A 19,139-nucleotide genomic window follows, 5' to 3' on the forward strand; every position below is an offset into this window, starting at 1 on the left:
TTCCCTGAGGATTGTTGTTGTTGTTGTTAGTTGTGAAGTCATGTCTGACCCATAGCAACCCCATGGACAATGTTCCTCCAGGCCTTCCTGTCCTCTACCATCCTCTGAAGTCCATTTAAGCTCATACCGACTGCTTCAGTGACTTCATCCAGCCACCTCATTCTCTGCCGTCCCATTCTTCTTTTGCCCTCAATCCTTCCCAGCATTAGGCTCTTCTCCAGTGAGCCCTTCCTTCTCATTAGGTGGCCAAAGTATTTGAGTTTCATCTTCAGGATCTGGCCTTCTAAAGAGCAGTCAGGGTTGATCTCCTCTAGGACTGACCTGTTTGATCGCCTTGCAGTCCAAGGGACTCGCAGGAGTCTCCTCCAGCACCAGAATTCAAAGGCTTCGATTCTTTTGGCGCTCAGCCTTTCTTATGGTCCCTGAGGATGGGCTCCAGCAAAAGTCTGAAAGCTCAGAAGACAGATCCCGGTGTCCGATCCAGATTGGATCCTGGAACGTTTTCGTGGGACACATATGTTCATCTTTATTCATAAGTTGTGAGTGCTCCATCACTGGAGATGTTTAAACAGAGATTGGACAACCATTTGTCTGAAATGGTATAGGGTCTCCTGCTTGAGCAGGAGGTTGGACCAGAAGACCTCCATGGTGCTTTCCAACCCTATTATTCTGTTAACAGAAAAACCAAGTTCAACCCAACATTAGCCAAGGTCAGCTAATGCTGTCATCTATGGCTGGTCTGCTATTGCCTCCTTCTGATGATCAGAAGCCTATGCCCGGGATCAGCAACCTGCGGCTCTGGAGCCGCATGTGGCTCTTTTACCCCTCTGCTGTGGCTCCCTGTCACTCAAAATATCACTCACAGCTGCCAATGTGTGACACTTGCCGGCACACAATTTATTGAGCTTTTCAACACCTGGTAAGCCAACCATGGATAGATCCAAGAAAAGAAAAGTTTCAGAAGAAAACAGAACATTTAATTCAACTACATACACTAGTTTTGTGGCCGCTCAAGAAATAGGCAGGCACGGGAAGGGTTTTGTGGCTCCCGGTGTTTTCTTTTCTGTGGGAAACAGATCCAAATGGCTCTTTTGGAGTGTTTAAGGTTGCAGACTCCTGGCCTAGACTATAGTTCCAGAATTTATATTTGTGGACTCCTCTCCAAGCACACAAGCCAAGGTCAGCTCAGTCCCACCACCCACACAAGACTCCAACTCTAGGAGACAAATGACGGAGACTTCAAAGAGGCAATGCAATATAATGCAACACAGCATTAGCTGAAATATTCTATTATGGGAAAGTCTGTAGGAAAACATCTGCAAAACAATATGATTCCCTTGGCAATGAATTATTCAAATGCAGAAGCAGTTCAAAAATGCTGAGTGGAAAGATCCAACCTCTATTATATTATTATTATTATTATTATTATTATTATTATTATTATTATTATTATTATTTAATCTTTAGTGAGATCCACAGCCTTTGAGGCTGGTTAATAGCTCAGCAGCTCGAGTCCTAACCAAGGACCTAGGAACTGTTAAGGTATCGTCGGAGGATGTAAGCTGTTCCGAGTAAGGTGGTTTTTTGTAGAGTCAAAATGTTCAAGTCCGGCAAATTTAGAATTTCTAAATAGCGGAGTAGCCCTTTGGGTATTGCTCCGCGGGCTCCAGTTACAATCGGGACAACACACGATTTCTTTTTCCACAGTCGCTCAACTTCAATTTGTAAGTCCCGGTACTTTGTGATTTTTTCTTGCTGCTTATCTTCAATCCGTGCATCACCAGGTATTGCAATGTCAATGAACCATCCTTTTTTCTTTTCAACTATTGTTATGTCAGGTGTGTTGTGGACCAAGTGCCTGTCAGTCTGAATCCTAAAGTCCCACAAGATGATGATGATGATGATGATGATCATCATCATCATCATCATCATCTTCCTTTTTAAAAAAAACACACCTCTATCTTTCATAGCTTTTCATAACCTTGCTTTCAACATGGGTTTTACATTTATCACCAAGCACCGGAGTCCTGGCTGCATAGCAGTTTAAGCTGTGGTGAAATCCAATTTTTTTTACTACCGGTTCTGTGGGCGTGGCTTGGTGGGCATGGTGTGGTGGGGGTGGCAGGAGAAGGATACTGCAAAATCTCCATTCCCACCCCACTCCAGGGGAAGGGTACTGTAAAATCTCCATTCCCACCCCACTCCAGAGGAAGGGTACTGTAAAATCTCCATTCCCATCCCACTCTGGGGCCAGCCAGAGGTGGTATTTGCCAGTTCTCCGAGCTGCTCAAAATTTCCGCTACCGGTTCTCTAGAACCTGTCAGAACCTGCTGGATTTCACCCCTGAGTTTAAGATGTTCAAAAGCAGAAACGAAAGACGTAAAATCTGGGCAAAGCAACTGTAAATTTGGAATAAACTTTCCAAGCTGCGAACATTCATAAGGCACTTCAAAATGTTTCTGGGTTGGACTTCCTGGAAGGCAAGAATTCTTGAGAAAGGATGGACCTACTCTGCCCAACTCCAAAGCAAAGTTCAAACTTCATAGATGATTTGTCAACCTGCCAGAAGCCTGTTTAGCAAGAAAATACACACTCCTTTGAGTCAAACCTGACCCATAGTTATTTTTTTGGCAACAATTCAAATGCAGTTTAGCTTTGGGAATAGCCTTCACCTTCTCAATTAAAAACAAGTTTGGAACTCCCTGGTGGATTCCCATTGAAATATCAACCATATCCAGCACTGCTTAAGGCTTCTGAGCCAGCCAGATGTTTTCACCTGTTGGAGAGAATGATTTTTTTTTAAAAAAAAAGGTGCCCCATCTATGGTTATAACAGTATAACAGAGTTGGAAGGGACCTTGGAGGTCATCTAGTCCAACCCCCTGCTCGCGCAGAAGACCTACACTAGGGATTCGAACCGCCGAACTGCCGACCTTTCTGATCGACAAGCTCAGCGTCTTAGCCACTGAGCCACCTAGCCAGTCTGAGCCACCTAGCTGTCTCTTGGTCTTCAGCTTCATCTGCTATCTGGACTTCAGCCCTATTCAGGTGAACTCCGAGCAGGAAACGCTCTTTTCCAATTCCAACTGTAAAAATTTCTCGGTGGAAATAATCCAAAAGTAGGGGGGGGGAAGCATCAAAATATCTAATTTCGCTCCGTTTTTCTGAATTGCAGAAAACTATAAAGCATTGACGCATGATCGTTTCATTTTTTTTAATGCCAATTTACTTGGAGCGGCGGATCAAACACAAATTGCAAAAAATGACCCTTCAGCCAGCCTCCTGTTTGTGCAAAACATTTAACCTTCCCAGAATCTGGAAGGATTTTACTCCAGGAAGGAGATGGGGAATTAGTTTCTCCCTCACAATGTTTCTTTTTAAGCCATCCATAAAATCTCTGTCGAAACAACAACAATAATAAACACCATCTTAGATCCTCTTTTATCTCGTTTCTTCTTGACAGGCCTAGTGTTTATTTATAAAATATTGAATCCTGGAAATATGGAGCTTTCTAGCTTATTTTCCCAATAGCATATTGTTCAAACTTTGCTATAAGGTTAGCTCCAAATCCACAGAAACTAAAATAACTTAAATATCTATGGAGATTCTCAGTCATCCAGGTCATGGTTGTCCCAAAGGAGCTTTTTCAAGAGGCAACTGGACTTTCTTGTTTTTTTCTGTTGAAGACGTTTCGCTTCTCATCCAAGAAGCTTCTTCAGCTCTGACTGGGTAGCAGAGAATGGAAGGATTTATACTCCTTGCAGACAGCTGGTCACTTGCATAGGGAGTTGTTGAGGCTACTTGGAGGTTTGTCTGTGTCCTCAGGGTCACCTGAGTAGTGCAAATTGGGTGTGGAGCCTTCTTGGAACTAATGGCCATCTATGTCAAAACTGAACAGGCCTCTCTCAACAGAGGGGGAAGGATATGACATCACCTATCTCCAGTCTACAACAGTGTTACGTTCGGTCCATGCGGCAGAAGGAGCGCCGCGGATTGGCTGTTCTGTCAGCAGCCACCAGGCGGGAGAAATATGTTGCCTGATTGGCTAAGCCGTCTGACAGCAGAGATATGAAGAGCTGTCAGAATGGAGAGCTTTGCTCTCTCATGCTCTCTGCCGACCCAAGAGCTGATCACTGTTAGCTTGTTCTGTTAGCCCAATAAATTGTCAGCTGTACTGTTACCGTGTCTCGCGCCTCAGTCCTTTCCTGCCTCATTCTAGGACAGAACACTGGTGACAAAGATGGGATTTTAAGGCTGAGGCGGCAGGTCAAGCGAAGTCACTAACACAGAGCTGTCGCACTTTAAGAGCTGAGCTACGGGCTATTTAGCTACAGGCAACAATACGCCGCGCTATGAGGAAATCTCCTCAGATGTCCATTCTGACTGAAATGTCCACCTTAACCACATTTGCGCCCTTCAATCGAGTGACTGAAACATGGGACTCTTATATAGATTGTTTTGAGTGCTTCCTAGCCGCAAATGGAGCTTGCCGGTGATTAGAAATGAGCTTACTTCCTAAGTGTCTGCGAACAAAACATGTTCGAGACTGCCAGGGCCCTTCTCACCCCACAGACAATCCATGAGGTGCCATGGGAGACACAGCTGAAAGGCCATTATGCCCCTTTGCCTTTGTGAGTTGCCCGACGCAACGCGTTTCTTCACAGAAACCAGGAGGAGGGAGAAACCATCAACCAGTACATGGCAGCATTAAGGGCAAACACAGCCCTTTCAACAGTTCCAAGGCGGCCCCACACCCATTTGCACCTCTCAGGTGACCCTGAGTACACAGATAAACCTCCAAGTGGTCTCAACGACTCTCTAAAAAGAATGCAAATGACCAGCTCTCTGCAAGGAGTATAAATCCTTCCAATTCCCCCTCCCCCCAATCCAGTCAGAGATGAAGAAGCTTCTTGAATGAGAAGCGAAATGTCTTCAAAGAAAAACCAGGAAGTCCAGTTGCCTCTTGAAAAAGCATCTTTGGGATGTCTAAGTTTAAATAGTAACACAGTCGTTTCCTGGATTAAGAATGTCCAATTTACAATTTGTACCTACGAATGGGTGGCTTATGACTAAAAATGGCGGACGGTGTTTTCCTTCCTTAACCCAACGAATTGCCAAGCAAATGCCTTGTTTTCATGAACCACTGAAACTGTGTCTTTTCAGCGTACTTAAATTTAATATTAAGTCATTTTATACATTTAATATTAAGTCATCTTTTTATACAGACGGTTTTCAGCAGTTCATGAAAAAAATTCACAGTCTCAATAGTTTTGTTTTGGTTTTTTTGGGCCCAAGGAAAGAGAAACCCATCTACCATTTTTAGTAACGGACAGTCCATTGGTAAGTATGTGGTTTGACTTGCATACAGGAAAGTCCTCGACTTACAGCCATTCGTTTAGTGACCGAAGTTACAACGGCACTGAAAAAAGTGACTTGTGATAGTTTTTCACACTTATGACCATTGTCGCATCCTCAAGGTCATGTGATCAAAATTTGGCTGCTTGGCGTGTATTTCTGACGGTTGCAAATGTGACCACCATTTGCAACCTTCCCAGCTGGCTTCCGGCAAGCAAAGTCGGGGGAGGGGGAGCTAGATTTGCTTAAAGACTGCATCGTTCACTTAACAACAGCAGCGATTTGCTTAACAGCTGTGGCAGAAAAAGTCGTAAAATGGGACAACACTCACTCAACAACAGAAATTTTAGGCTCAAGTGTGGTCCTACCTCAAGGACTATGCATATAAATTCAAGTTAAAGACAGACTTAGGAATGGAACTCAATATTAACCCAGGACTGCTATAAAAAAAAAATGAGAGACACTGAAATGGGTAACTGGTTTCTCTTGCTCTCAAACAGACTTTTCTGGTATTTCCAGCGCCACGAGATCAGAAGGGTTTTTGTTTTAATGCTGTCCAGGCATGACCTGGCTGCATAGTTACCAGACCTACTTCACTCCCTATGCACAGCCCCTTTGAAAAGAACGGCATTCATTGGGAAGAGCTGAAGAAACTGGAACAGATTCTCCAAGCTTCATATGAAGCACCAATAATAAAATCTGTAACACCATCAAACATCCACATCTGTCTATCCCAGGTCCTTGGGAAGGACTTGATAGGTAGACAAAAATGCCAAATCCTGTCTGAACATCTGGCTGACTGTGCAACAAACCAGGGTGGATTTGATTTAAATCGAGTTTATTTAAATCACAATTTAAATCACTAGCTCATGGTGAGAAGGCCAAGCATTTATTTCAGGGTTCAAAAAAATATGACAGGGTCTTATTTTCGGGGAAACATGATAGTTAGATAGATTAGATTAGATTAGATTAGATTAGATTAGATTAGATTAGATTAGATTAGATTATAGAGTAGATGGTACCCTTTTCCCCCCAAAATAAGACATCCCCTGATAATAAGCCCAATCGGGCTTTTGAGCGCATGGCAATAACACAGTAATACTAATAATATTAATACGAATACAAATAATAATTCTAATAATAATAATGTCCTTCATTGACAGCACTTGAAAAACATTGAAGGAAAATGTGATGACAACTTTACATGGGCATGGCTTAAGAGAGGAACCATCAAGAAAGAAACGGAAGGTTTAATACTTGCTGCTCAAGAACAAGCACTACAAACTAATGCCATGAAAGTAAAGATACAAAAATCCACTGACAATCCAAACTGCCGACTTTGCAACGACAAAGTTGAATGTTTCACACTTAATATGTGAGTGCAGCAAAATCACGCAAACTAATTACAAAGCTAGACACAATTGGAGTTGATAAATTAATCCACTGGCCATTATGTAAGAAATACGTTCTACCTGTATCCGAAAAGTCATGGGCGCACGGAGTGGAAAAAATTATCAAAAATGAGACAGTGAAAATCTTGTGGGACATTCGAATAGAGACGGATCGTCATTTGGAACACAACACGCCAGATATCACAGTTGTCGAAAACCGAAGCGTACAATTTATTGATATTGCGGTACCAGGAGACGCCAGAGTCGAAGAAAAAGAACTGGAAAAAATCATGAAATATCGCGACCTGGCCATCGAAACTACGCAATTATGGATGAAACATATAACAGTGATACCCATTGTCATCAGGGCACTTGGTACCATGTCCAAGAATTTTATAAGATACATCAACAAATTTCAGCTTCCTGCAATAACACCAGCGGAACTGCAAAAAACTGTGCTACTCGGAACATCATAAATTTTAAGAAAATACTTGGTTGATACCTAGGACGCTGGCAGCAACCGATATCAACCATTAGCACCAGTCAATCGTATTTGTGACACATTCTTAAATGTTCAGTTGACTGAGTTTCATGTTTAATGAATAAAAGAATAATAATAAAGATAATAATATTAATTGATACCTAGGATGCTGGCAGCAACCCGTATCAACCTCAACCATCAGCGCCAGTCAATGGTATTTTTGATACATTTTTAAATGCTCAGTTGACTGAGTTTCATGTTTAATGAATAAAAGAGATAATAATAATAATAATTTAAAAAATGCCAAAATCATACATTGGAAGATTTCCCAGAAGTTTGGGTTTGAATGCAGCAAAAATTACTGGGAACACAAAACTGACAAAGTTCTTGAACAGGTCAAGATCATGTGGGACCTTCAAATCCAAACAGACAAACATCTGGCCCACCACACACCTGACATCACTATTTTGGAAAAGAAAAAAGTCTGGTTCATTGATATTGCAATACCAGGTGATGCACAAAGTAAAGAGAAACCACTAGACCAGGGGTGAAATGCTCCCAGTTCGGACCGGATCGCCCAATCAGGTAGCGATGGAGGCGGCTGGTTCGGAGAACCGGTAGCAAAAATCCCTGCCCCCCCCCCATCCCATGCTCAGCTGAGCCGCGCGATCATCAGAGGCTTTTTTTTTATTTTTAAAAGCATTTTTTCTACAACCTCTTTGGCCGAAGAGGTTGTAGAAAAAATAATTTTAAAAGAAAAAAAAGCCTCTGACGATCAGCTGGGATCGTCAGAGGCTTTTAAAAGCATTTTTTACAACCTCTTTGGCCAAAGAGTTAGCAACCGTGTTGCTAACTTAACAACGGCAATGATTCACTTAACAACTGTGGTGAGAAAGGCCGTAAAATGGGGCAAAACTCACTTAACAACTGTCTCGCTTGTTATATAAGCCACAGAAATGTTGGGCTCCATTATGGTCATAAGTCAAGGACTACTTGTAAACCATTTGGATTTAAAACCCAACTCCCAAATTCTAAAATTGCTCCACAGTTGTTGTTGTTTTTAAACGCTACCTGTAGCCAAAACATTCATGGTTCTGTTGTTTTTTCTTTTCAGTGCATTTATTTACTTTAATAAATACAATGTACTATATATTCCTTAATTTCAATGTTAAAACAGTCTGGCTTGGTCTTTGCTCTTGGCATTTTTTTTCTCCAGTGTGGCTCTTTATAGTGCAATATTGGTCAGTAGCTTTGGGGCTATGCTGTAGCAAAACTCTTGGATTTAACCCCTTAATAAATCAACCATTAATTAATATGAACTCTTCAAGTTAAACGTTCTCTGGCAGTCTGCCTAACCAAGGGGTGCTGATTCAGAAGAAATAATTCTATTTTTTAAAGCCAAAGTCTACACTGAACATTAAAAAAAAAAACACCTTTTGAAAAAAATGTAAAAGGATGAAAGGAAAAAAAAGATGAAAAATGAAAAGAACAGAAGAGCTTGACTTGGAGATTCATGATAAAGGTTGCCATTTTGCTGAAGCTCATCGTCTGTCATTAATTCTAACAACCACTAGATTAACATGCAATTATATAACTAGCAAAAATAAATAATTTCAGTGACTCAGAACAATGGGTGTAGTGGATACCGAATTTCGTAGTTGGCTTGTTAAGAAGCCACAACAGCGTTAAGGAGAACATTGTGCTCTCATCTGATGAAATAACAGAACCGACAACTCATTCTCTGTACCTTTTGTGTGTGCCCAACCTCACAACAATTCTATGCATCAGACACTTTTATTTATTTGAACTAAGTACACTCTACGTTTCTTCGAATTTCATTTCCACATGGCCCTAACAGGTGAGTCGAGTTCCAAGAAAGCCATAAATTTGGCCCCAAATCACTCCGTGAAATAAATCCAATGCTAGCCAATTTGTATCAGATCCTCCTTCGTTTTATCCAATTCTCCTTTCGGTGGCTGAAATTCTGCACATAAATATTTACAGGGCGGTAGAATGTGTTTCTGGGTTGACACGTATAGGATTATGGCAGCGTGGCTTTCTCAACACAATAAAGCTACATTCCTTTGACCAGAGAGCACTTTTAAGGGAGCAAGAATGCGGAGCAATCAATAATCACAAATAATTGACAAAAGAGATGGCCAGTTTGGAATTCCAGGCATGTGGAAAACAAATTAACTTTTGCTGGTCTCCAAGGGAAAAGCTCTAAAAAATGTTTATGTTATCTGGAACATGCTCATCTTTAAGGTGCTTAATAATGTCTTGGCTGGCTCCGAAATTCCTAAATTGAAACAGAAGGCAGGAGGAAGAACCAAATCAGGAAACATTTCTAACAGTCAGACTTTATCTGAAATGGTTAGCACATTTGGAGCAAGATAAAATATAAAAGTCACATCCTGAAATGAGCTCCGTCCAGAGATCTCTAAACTTGGCAACTTTAAGTCTTGTGGACTTCAATTCCCAAAATTTCCCAGCCAACATGGGAGGTGAGCCCAGAAGTCTTTCAAATTGCCAAATTTGGAGATCCCTGGCATAGTCCAACAACGATTGAGTCCTACCTCGCGTGAAAAAGAAACAGACTGCTAATCTTATGTTTAAGATTAGCAGTCTGTTTCTTTTTCACTTGCCTTATTTTTTTAGTTTTTATTCTTTGATAACTTCATGTGATAGAAACAATGCCACAATGGTAGTCTAATAAAAGAAATAGTTAATACCACTTTATAATGCCTTGGTAAGGCCACACTTGGAATATTGTATTCAGTTTTGGTCGCCACAATGTAAAAAACATGTTGAGACTCTAGAAAGAGTGCAGAGAAGAGCAACAAAGATGATTAGGGGACTGGAGGCTAAAACATATGAAGAACAGTTGCAGGAATTGGGTATGTCTAGCTTAATGAAGAGAAAGACTAGGGGAGACATGATAACAGTGTTCCAATATCTCAGGGGCTGCCACAAAGAAGAGGGAGTCAAGCTATTCTCCAAAGCACCTGAGGGCAGGACAAGAAGCAATGGGTGGAAACCAGTAGTGGGATTCAGCCAGTTCACGTCACTTCGGGGGAACCGGTTGTTAACTTTCTGAACAGTTTGGTGAACTGGTTTTAGAAGAAATCATTAGGGCAGAGAACCAGTTGTTAAATGAATCCCACCACTGGTGGAAACTAATCAAGGAGAGAAGCAATTTAGAACTAAGGAGAAATTTCCTGACAGTTAGAAAAATTAATAAATGGAACAACTTGCCTCCAGAAGTTGTGAATGCTTCAACACTGGAAATTTTTAAGATGACGTTGGATAACCATTTGTCTGAAGTGGTGTAGGGTTTCCTGCCTGGGCAGGGGGTTGGACTAGAAGACCTCCAAGGTCCCTTCCAACTCTGTTATTCTACTCTACTCTACTCTACTCTACTCTACTCTACTCTACTCTACTCTACTCTAACAACGATAAACTGAGAAAAGAGAAGGACATGAGAAGAAATGAGAAGGTCCTTGTAGAAATAATTAAAATTTAAGCCTTTAGGGATATATATTAAATTTGTGATCTAGATTGAATAGCAAGTTAAAAGCTGAGCTGGCTCTATACACATGGGCGGGTGGGAGAGGATGATAAAACCGATGTGGCAACATCATAACACAAGCATGAGAGAGGTGGAGTTTGCAACCTGCCTTTTATCGTTTTGACAAAAGCCTTTGATCTCGCAGACGCCTCTGTATAGACGAATATGTTTAATTGGGATGTGTTACACAGTTTTTTCACTTGCTGGCACGGAGAACAGCAAACGGGCTGCAAAACTCTCACTCGGTTTATTAAAAGGAGCTAAAATTAGATTATTTTTTTGCTCTGGCACTCAAAAGTTATAAAGCCGAAGGAATGTAACAGATAAGAAGAATTAAGGCAACTTCTGTTTCAATGACAAATTCCAGCTGCAACTCTCAAAAAAACAGACTATAGGGGGCCCCTCATCTCTTCCTTGAAACCTACAGTTGAAACCACAGGCAAAAACTCCTGATGGGTCAAAAATGTATTGTAGACCACAACGGGCAAAAGACATCTTAGGTAAAGGTAACAGTTCCCCTCGCACATATGTGCTAGTCGTTCCCGACTCTAGGGGGCAGTGCTCATCTCCGTTTCAAAGCCCAAGAGCCCAGCGCTGTCCAAAAACGTCTCTGTGGTCATGTGGCCGGCATGACTCAACGCCAAAGGCGCACGGAATGCTGTTACCTTCCCACCAAAGGTGGTCCCTATTTTTCTACTCGCATTGTTTACGTGCTTTCGAACTGCTAGGTTGGCAGAAGCTGGGACAAGTAACGGGACCTCACCCCCCTTACGCGGCACTAGGGATTCGAACCGCTGAGCTGCCGACCTTTCGATCAACAAGCTCAGTGTCTTAGCCACCGAGCCACCACGTCCCTTACAAAAGACATCTTACATAGGTTCATATCACTTGAGATGCCTAAAACAAACGTCATGGCTTAAGGCAGTTCACCAACTTAAGCGTAACAATGCAACATAGGAAAAAGGTGCAATTTTGTAAAATATTGTCAGCTGGCCAGAATCATGAATTTGAGGCAGGAGGCCATACAAATTCAAATAAAGAAATAAATAAAGTGTTACTTATTATAGCTTTTTTTTTTCCTGGCTCATCAATAACTGCTTCAAAAAGCTTCTGGAATATTAAGATTGTTGAATAAGTAAGATTGCTGCTCGCAACTCCCCTTTCCCTCCCAATTGCAGAAGATGGTAATTAGTCCAACCTTCCATAATTAAGTTCTCGTTCTTTTAATGGGATAGAAAATATGCAACTCTAGCAATTTAAGGGCCAGGGATAAAAACCGAGTCAGCAATTTCATTTTCTACGAAGTTCTGCTCTTTGATGGGTGGAGCGATCCCTAAGAAATATCAGATAGCATTAAGTTGAATGAATGTATCATGTAGGGTTAAATTAATTGAGCTTTATGAAGGTATTAATAGTATTTAGGGGGTGGAGGGGTTTAAGTTTTATAAGTTTTATAAAATGTATTTTTCAATTAGGATTTTATACTGTGGAAGTCCTGGGGGGGAAGGGGAGGGTTAGGGAGGGTATGGGGAGTTCGGGGGGGGGGGGGAAGAATTGGGGAGAAAATGTATTTGTAAAACTTTTTAAATAAAAAAACAAGTGAAGAAAGAGCAAGAGAAAAAAAAGGGGAGTTTGGGGAAGGGGAGAAGAGAGAGAGAGAGATGGAAGTATTTTGGGTTCACAAATACTGTTTGGAAATGATGAGGACTGTCCGAAGAACATCCTTGAAACAGTGGTGAAATCTAAAATTTGTTACTACCGGTTCTGTGGGCGTGGCTTGGTGGAGTGGGGGGTAATATGACTGGGTGGGCTTGGCCAATTTTTTTTTTTTTTACTTTTAAAACCATTTTTTCTACAACCTCTTCGGCGACCTCTATTTTTCTTTTAAAAGCCTCTGCCGATCAGGCAACTCAGCCGGGATCGTCAGAGGCTTTTAAAAGAAAAAAAAAACCTCTGACGATCAAGCAACTCAGCTGGGATCGTCAGAGGCTCTTCAGAGGTTGTAGAAAAAATGCTTTTAAAAGCCTTTGATGATCCCAGCTGAGCCGTGCGATCATCAGAGACTTTTTTTTTTATTTTTAAAAGCATTTTTTCGGCCGAAGAGGTTGTAGAAAAAATGCTTTAAAAAATTTTCTTTTTAAAAGCCTCTGATGATTGTGCAGCTCAGCTGGGCATGGGGGGGAGCAGGGATTTTTGCTACCGGTTCTCTGAACCACCCGCCACCATCGCTACCGGATCAGGCGATCCGGTCCGAACCGGGAGCATTTCACCACTGCCTTGAAATATATAAAATCAAGGCTTTCAGGCAGAATTTCATATTTATTGATTGATTGATTGATTGATTCGATTCATATGCCGTCCTTTCTCCGGAGACTCAGGGCGGCTTACAATGCGTTAAGCAATAGCCTTCATTCTTTTGTATATACCTGCTTAGTAGGGCTTTCGCCCCCCCCCCAACCGATGTTCTTTTCATGGTTGCAAAGGAATGCAGAGCAATATAGGATGGATGGATGGATGGATTGCTAGACAGAGATAAATATATCCTCTCCAGAACTGAGTTTCAAAGAAAGTGGCTTGTCCTCTAGCAAATAACTATAGTTTACAAACCCATTTCTCATCCACAGGTAGTCCTTGACTTACAACAGTTTGTTTAGTGACTGTCCAAAGTTACAACGGCACTGAAAAAAGTGACTTATGACCGTTTTTCATTCTTACGACCATTGCAGTATCCCCATGGTCAACTGATCAAAATTCAGATGCTTGGCAACTGACTCGTATTTATGACAGTTGCAGTGTCCTGGGGTCACGTGATCCCTTTTTGTGACCTTCTGACGAGCAAAGTCAATGGGGGAGCCAGATTCACTTAACAACCAGGTTACTCACTTAACAGCTGCAATGATTCACTTAACCACCGTGGCAAGAAAGGTCATAAAATGGGACAAAATCCACTTAAAAAATGTTTCTCTTAGCAACAGAAATATTGGGCTCAGTTGTGCTCATAAGTCAGGGACTACCTGTATATGGTGGCCCATCTTATCAGTGGCACTCTGGGCAGTGAACGGAGATAAAAACCTATCACAGATGTAAAAAACTATTCAAAGCAATTAAGAGAAAAAAACCAAATCAAAGCTCCTATTTTTTTAAAAAAAATCCCTTGGCTCATGTTTTGGGTGCCATGTTCGGTTGGAAATGAGATTAAAAGCGAGATTGCAGCAAGAAAAGTCGTAAGATGGGGGCAAAACTCACTTAACAAATGTCTCACCCAGCAACCTAAATTTTGGGCTCAATTGTGGTCGTAAATCAAGGACTTCCTGTATAGGTTGAATATTGGTAGTTCTTGACTGATGACAACAACTGGGACCAAAATTTCCACTACTAGCAAGGCGATTGCTAAGTAAGACAATTAATTATCTCAAATGATCCCAGAATAAGAATGTCAATAATACCAATAGTCCCGCCATCTAGTACCCAAAGGAAAATTCTTCTTTTACTAACTGTTTGGAATTTCTTCACTAACTGGTTGAGATTTTTTTCTGAGTTGATAAGGACCAGGTTCTTCTGCTGGTTGCTTGTTACTGTTCTCTTATCACTGCCGCGATTTCTCTTCCCCGCCCACCCACCCCCATCATCTTAGGAAAACACAGTTTTGCTTTCATTTTATTCCACTCAACGGCTGAACGCCTGTATTTATTCAATCTGCAATTCTGCGACACGGGAGTCATAGAAGCACAGCCAAAAAGATGAATCATTATATTTGCCAACCCGCATCTGCCTTACTTGGACTCCAGGGAGGGCAAAACGGTCCATTATAGTGGCCTCAACCATGCCATCAATTTTTTTATATGCTTCAGTTGGATAACTAGGATTGTCATGTTGGGCTTTTGTTGTTTTTTTTAACCCTGCATCTCTATCAGTGGGACTTCAGTCTGTCTGGTTGCACATTCAAGTGTGCTGTTATAGTCTTGCTTTCCCATCGCTTGTATTTCTTTCAACCAGCCTACCTCGCAGGGTTGTTCTGGGGGGGGGGAAACGGGAGGAGGGAATACTCTGTATATCTCCTGGGCCTCTTGAATGAAATGCAGGATATAAACCTAATAACCGAATGTTCCAAAAGGTATAATTTCCCATGTCATTGAAAAGCAGAACTGTAGCAAGCAAGCAAGAAGTAAAATCTCAACACCCAATCTCTGTCAGCGGTCTCTAAATTTGGCAACTTTAAGACTTGTGGACTTCAACACCCAGAATTCCCCAGCCAGCCATGGGAATTCTGGGAGTTGAAGTCCACAAGTCTTAAAGTTGCCAAGTTTGGAGATCCCTGCTCTATTTGAAAGTCCAACTACTTTTGGGGGATTATTTATATGCATGCTGCTAATAAGACTCTTTTCAAACCAAGCAATCATTTCAGCTCAAGTTTTATAAAATATGCCAACAATTATTCAAATTCCTGATTTACTTTGTTTCGATTAGCTGGTTTTTAAACTGGCATAAATCCAATTCATGACTTCCTTATATTAACTTGAAATCGGTGCATTTTATACTGCGAACTGATGCTGGAGGAGAGAATTCTGTGAAAAGGTGACTAAGAAATGTGAAACAATTTCAATCTCTTTCACTCACATATACACACACACACACACTGCTTCCTCTCACAACATTGTATCTCCTCTTCAAAAACAACACAATTCCATCGTCAACAAAATGAAACCGCCCTTGTTCTGTTAACAAAAAAAGAAACATATCTAGAAAGGTGTATTTTTTTTCAATATACAGTACTTGTTTGTTTTGCAAAGCTTCTGGCCCTAATAACAATTATAGCTCTCTATTTCATCTAGAAATGAATGTTAGTCACAATGAACGCAACTGGGCGCATGATTTCTATAACACAATTTGTGTTGTGCATGCAATGAGTCAACCGAGACTACAACACAAGAGTCAATGGAGATGGTAATATAAGGGCAATAAACAAAACGACAAGACAATTAAATCAATATTGAAGGCCAGGAAGTAGACGTTTAGAGGTATTAATCTATTTTACACAGAGTTTAAGTTTTTTAAGTTTATTTGATTTGTGTACCGCCCTACTCCCGAAGGACTCAGGGCGGTGAACAGCCAACAATAAAATACATAGATACAAAAAATTTAAAAACCAGATAAAATCACATTAAATCATTTTGGCCCAGACAGATTAAAACACCTCAGTAATTTAAAAACAGATTAATATTTACATATTTAAAAAGGGAAGAGATTAGGCCAAGCCCGCCTGATGGAATAAAAAGGTCTTCACAGCACGGCGGAAGGAGCGCAGAGAATCAACTTTAAATATGAGAAGGATGTTTCCACGCCAGCTAGAACAATACAGTAATTGGACTTTGGAGAGGAAGAGAAATCAACTTTTAAGGAACTAAGGAAATAGTTAGCACCAAACTGGCCTGTTTAAGAGAGCTTGCCAAAAAAAAAAAAAAAAGTTACTCCCCTTTCTTATTGTTCCTGGCCCCAAACGATCTGCTAAACACTTTCTTAGCACACTCAGCTGTGTTTGCCAAAGGTGATACAGACAAAAACCATAATGCTTGGGAATATTTGCAAGCTGTATCCAGACCCATGGTTGGTTTCCGTGGGAAGGGGGCAGCAGCTGGCCCTTCTGTTTTAAACGCAGATGCTCAGGGCCCCTAACTTTGTCGGTGAATTTCGAGGGGGGGGCTTTTTGAAGAGAGGGTGAAACTCAGTCCATCGTGACTCCCACATCCCTGAAAAATAAGTGGCACCCTGAATGGAGAGCGATGACCCAGCCTCTTCCTCCCCTGGGCCTGTAATATCCTTGCAACGGGTGGCGAGCGCAGGGTCTCTACGTAACCTGTGAAAGGTGTGCTCTCGTCCAGGTGAGAGGGAAAAAAAAGAGGAAGCAAGTCAGAGTGGGAAGAGAGATCCAATTGGATCCAGTTCCACAGTTTGACGGGAGAGGGGGAGGCAGCAGGCAAAAGCCTCTGACCCTTCTACCTTGAAAAAAGATGCTCAGGGCCCCCCCTCCCCCTTTACAACCCGTGAACTGGAAGAGGGTAAAGTTTCATCCAGCGCCCCCCCCCAGATCCATGCACAAAAGGGGCACCCTAGATAGATAGGACCTAGATAGATAGGACTGAAGTAGTAGCGGTAAGCTTAAATGGACTCCAGAGGATGGCAGAGGACAGGAAGGCCTGGAGGAACGTTGTCCATGGGGTCGCAATGGATCGGACACGACTTCGCAACTAACAACAACAAGGTAGGTAGGTAGGTAGGTAGATAGGATCCAAGCCCTTCTTCCTGGGGGGCGGGCTTTATACCCTTATAGTGGGTTGCTCTCTGTGTAACATGTGCTCCCTCTTCTAAGTGAGAGCATTGGGGTGCTCTCCCCTCCAGGTGAGGTGCTCCCTCCTCCAGGTGAGAGCACGGGGGTGCTCCCTTTACCAGGTGAGAGCATGGGAATGTTCTCTCCTCCAGGTGAGGTGCTCCCTCCTTCAGGTGAGAGCATGGGGGTGCCCCCTCCTCCAGGTGAGAGCATTGGGGTGCTCCCTCCTCCAGGTGAGGTGCTCCCTCCTCCAGGTGAGAGCATGGGGGTGCCCCCTCCTCCAGGTGAGAGCATGGGGGTGCCCCCTCTACCAGGTGAGAGCATGGGGGTGCTCCCTCCTTCAGGTTACAGCATTGGGGTGCTCTCTCCTCCAGGTGAGAGTATGGGGGTGCTCTCCCCTCCAGGTGAGGTGCTCCCTCTTCCAGGTGAGAGCATGGGGGTGCTTCCTCCTCCAGGTAAGAGCATGGGGGTGCTCCCTCCTCCAGGTGAGAGCCTGGAGGAACCCAATGGGGGAACCGTGGGAGGGGGCAGAACGGGCTGCGGGGTAGGGGCCGAGCCGCCATTTACCTGCAACGGAGGGTCGTTGCTCCAGATGACGTGCTGGTAGCCCGGGCTGGCGTCGAAGGGCGAGAGCGCCCGGGGGGAGCAGCCGTTGGGCGCGTCCAGCAGCTGCACCCGTTTCCCGCCGGGGCTGCTGTAGGTGCGGACCCGCTCGTAGACCACGCTGCCGCCCCCGTTGCAGCTCTCCTGCGGCGGGAAGGGGTCTGGGCAGGGCTGGAGCTGCAGGGGCAGCGGGGCCGGGCGGCTCTGGCGGGCGCGGGGCAGCGTGGCGGGCAGCGAAGGCGGCGGCGCCAAGCAGGGGTCGAAGCAGGAGCGGGAAGGCGCCGGCGGCGGAGGCACCGGCACCGGGCAGTAGCCGCGCCGGGGCGGAGACGGGACGGCCGGCTGAGAGCGGGAGCTCCAGGGCGGAGGCAGCGGCGTCGGCTGGACGTGTTGCTGGACGCCGAACATGCTGGCGTTGCGCTGGGCGCTGGGCACGGGCACTGGCCCGCTGGCTGAGCCGGGCGGAGGTTAGGCAGCCGGGACCGCCCGCCCCGCCGGGGCCACGCCCGCCGCCGGAGCCCACGGCTCACCTGCAGCCGCCAGGGAAGCCATGGCCGGGCGGGGCGTTGCAGCTGCAGCTGCTGCCGGAGTAAGCCAGGCCGGGCGGGGCTGCAAGGCTGCGGGCCACCTCCAAGCAACAGGAGGGCGGGAGCTCAGCTATGGGCACTCGCGCCTTCCTTTATGCAGGGTCTCCAACCTTGGCAATTTTTTTTTTAATTTGATTTATATGCCGCCCTTCTCCGGAGACTCAGGGCGGCTTACAATGTGCTCAGCAATAGCCTTCACCCTTTTGTATATTTATACAAAGTCAGCTTATTGCCCCCACAATCTGGGTCCTCATTTCACCTACCTTAGAAAGGATGGAAGGCTGAGTCAACCTTGAGCCTTGGAGAGATTCGAACCAGCAGTAAATTGCAGGCAGCTGTGTTAATAACAGGGTGTGTAGACCACTGTTCTATCAAGGCTCTTTTTTGAAGACTTGTGGACTTCAACTCCCAGAGTTTTGTTTTATTGTGGGGGTTAACATGGGCGGCCGTATACGTCTTTTAAATAAATAAATTTCCACACACTTCATCTTCTTCTTCTTTTTAATTTATAAACTTTATTAACAAATAAATAAAACACACACAAAGCATATATAACAAAGCACAACAAAAAAAAGTACATTATACAATAAAACAATTATATATATTCAATCATTTGAAGTGTCTGTTTCGTAGTGATGTATCCGATTACACAATTATACATATTCCCATAAATCTGTTAGAATGGAATAGAGTAGAGTAGAATTAGAATAGAATAGAATAGAGTAGAGTAGAGTAGAGTAGAGTAGAGTAGAGTAGAGTAGAGTAGAGTAGAATAGAATAGAATAGAATAGAATAGAATAGAATAGAATAGAATAGAATAGAATAGAATA

The 19,139-nt window shown here is 43.3% G+C and overlaps 1 protein-coding gene across 2 annotated transcripts in view; it reads right to left on the reverse strand.

Moving 5' to 3' along the window:
* POF1B (POF1B actin binding protein) overlaps nt 1-18,333 on the reverse strand; it is a 57,279-nt gene extending 38,946 nt beyond the window's left edge. Inside the window, exon 1 of one of the 2 annotated variants that reach the window (XR_009622673.2) lies at nt 17,687-18,330. Coding sequence is in view for 1 of the 2 variants with exons in the window: in XM_060692099.2 (XP_060548082.2) it covers nt 17,687-18,130 (444 nt within the window). In the remaining variant the exon portion in view is untranslated. Of the gene's footprint in view, nt 1-17,686 lie in introns of both variants that reach the window. The other variant, XM_060692099.2, reaches the window with a different exon arrangement.
* Between the last annotated feature and the right edge of the window lie 806 nt (nt 18,334-19,139).

This window comes from Pantherophis guttatus, chromosome 12, assembly GCF_059756535.1.
Source record: "Pantherophis guttatus breed Tessera chromosome 12, ASM5975653v1, whole genome shotgun sequence".
NCBI lineage: Eukaryota > Metazoa > Chordata > Lepidosauria > Squamata > Colubridae > Pantherophis > Pantherophis guttatus.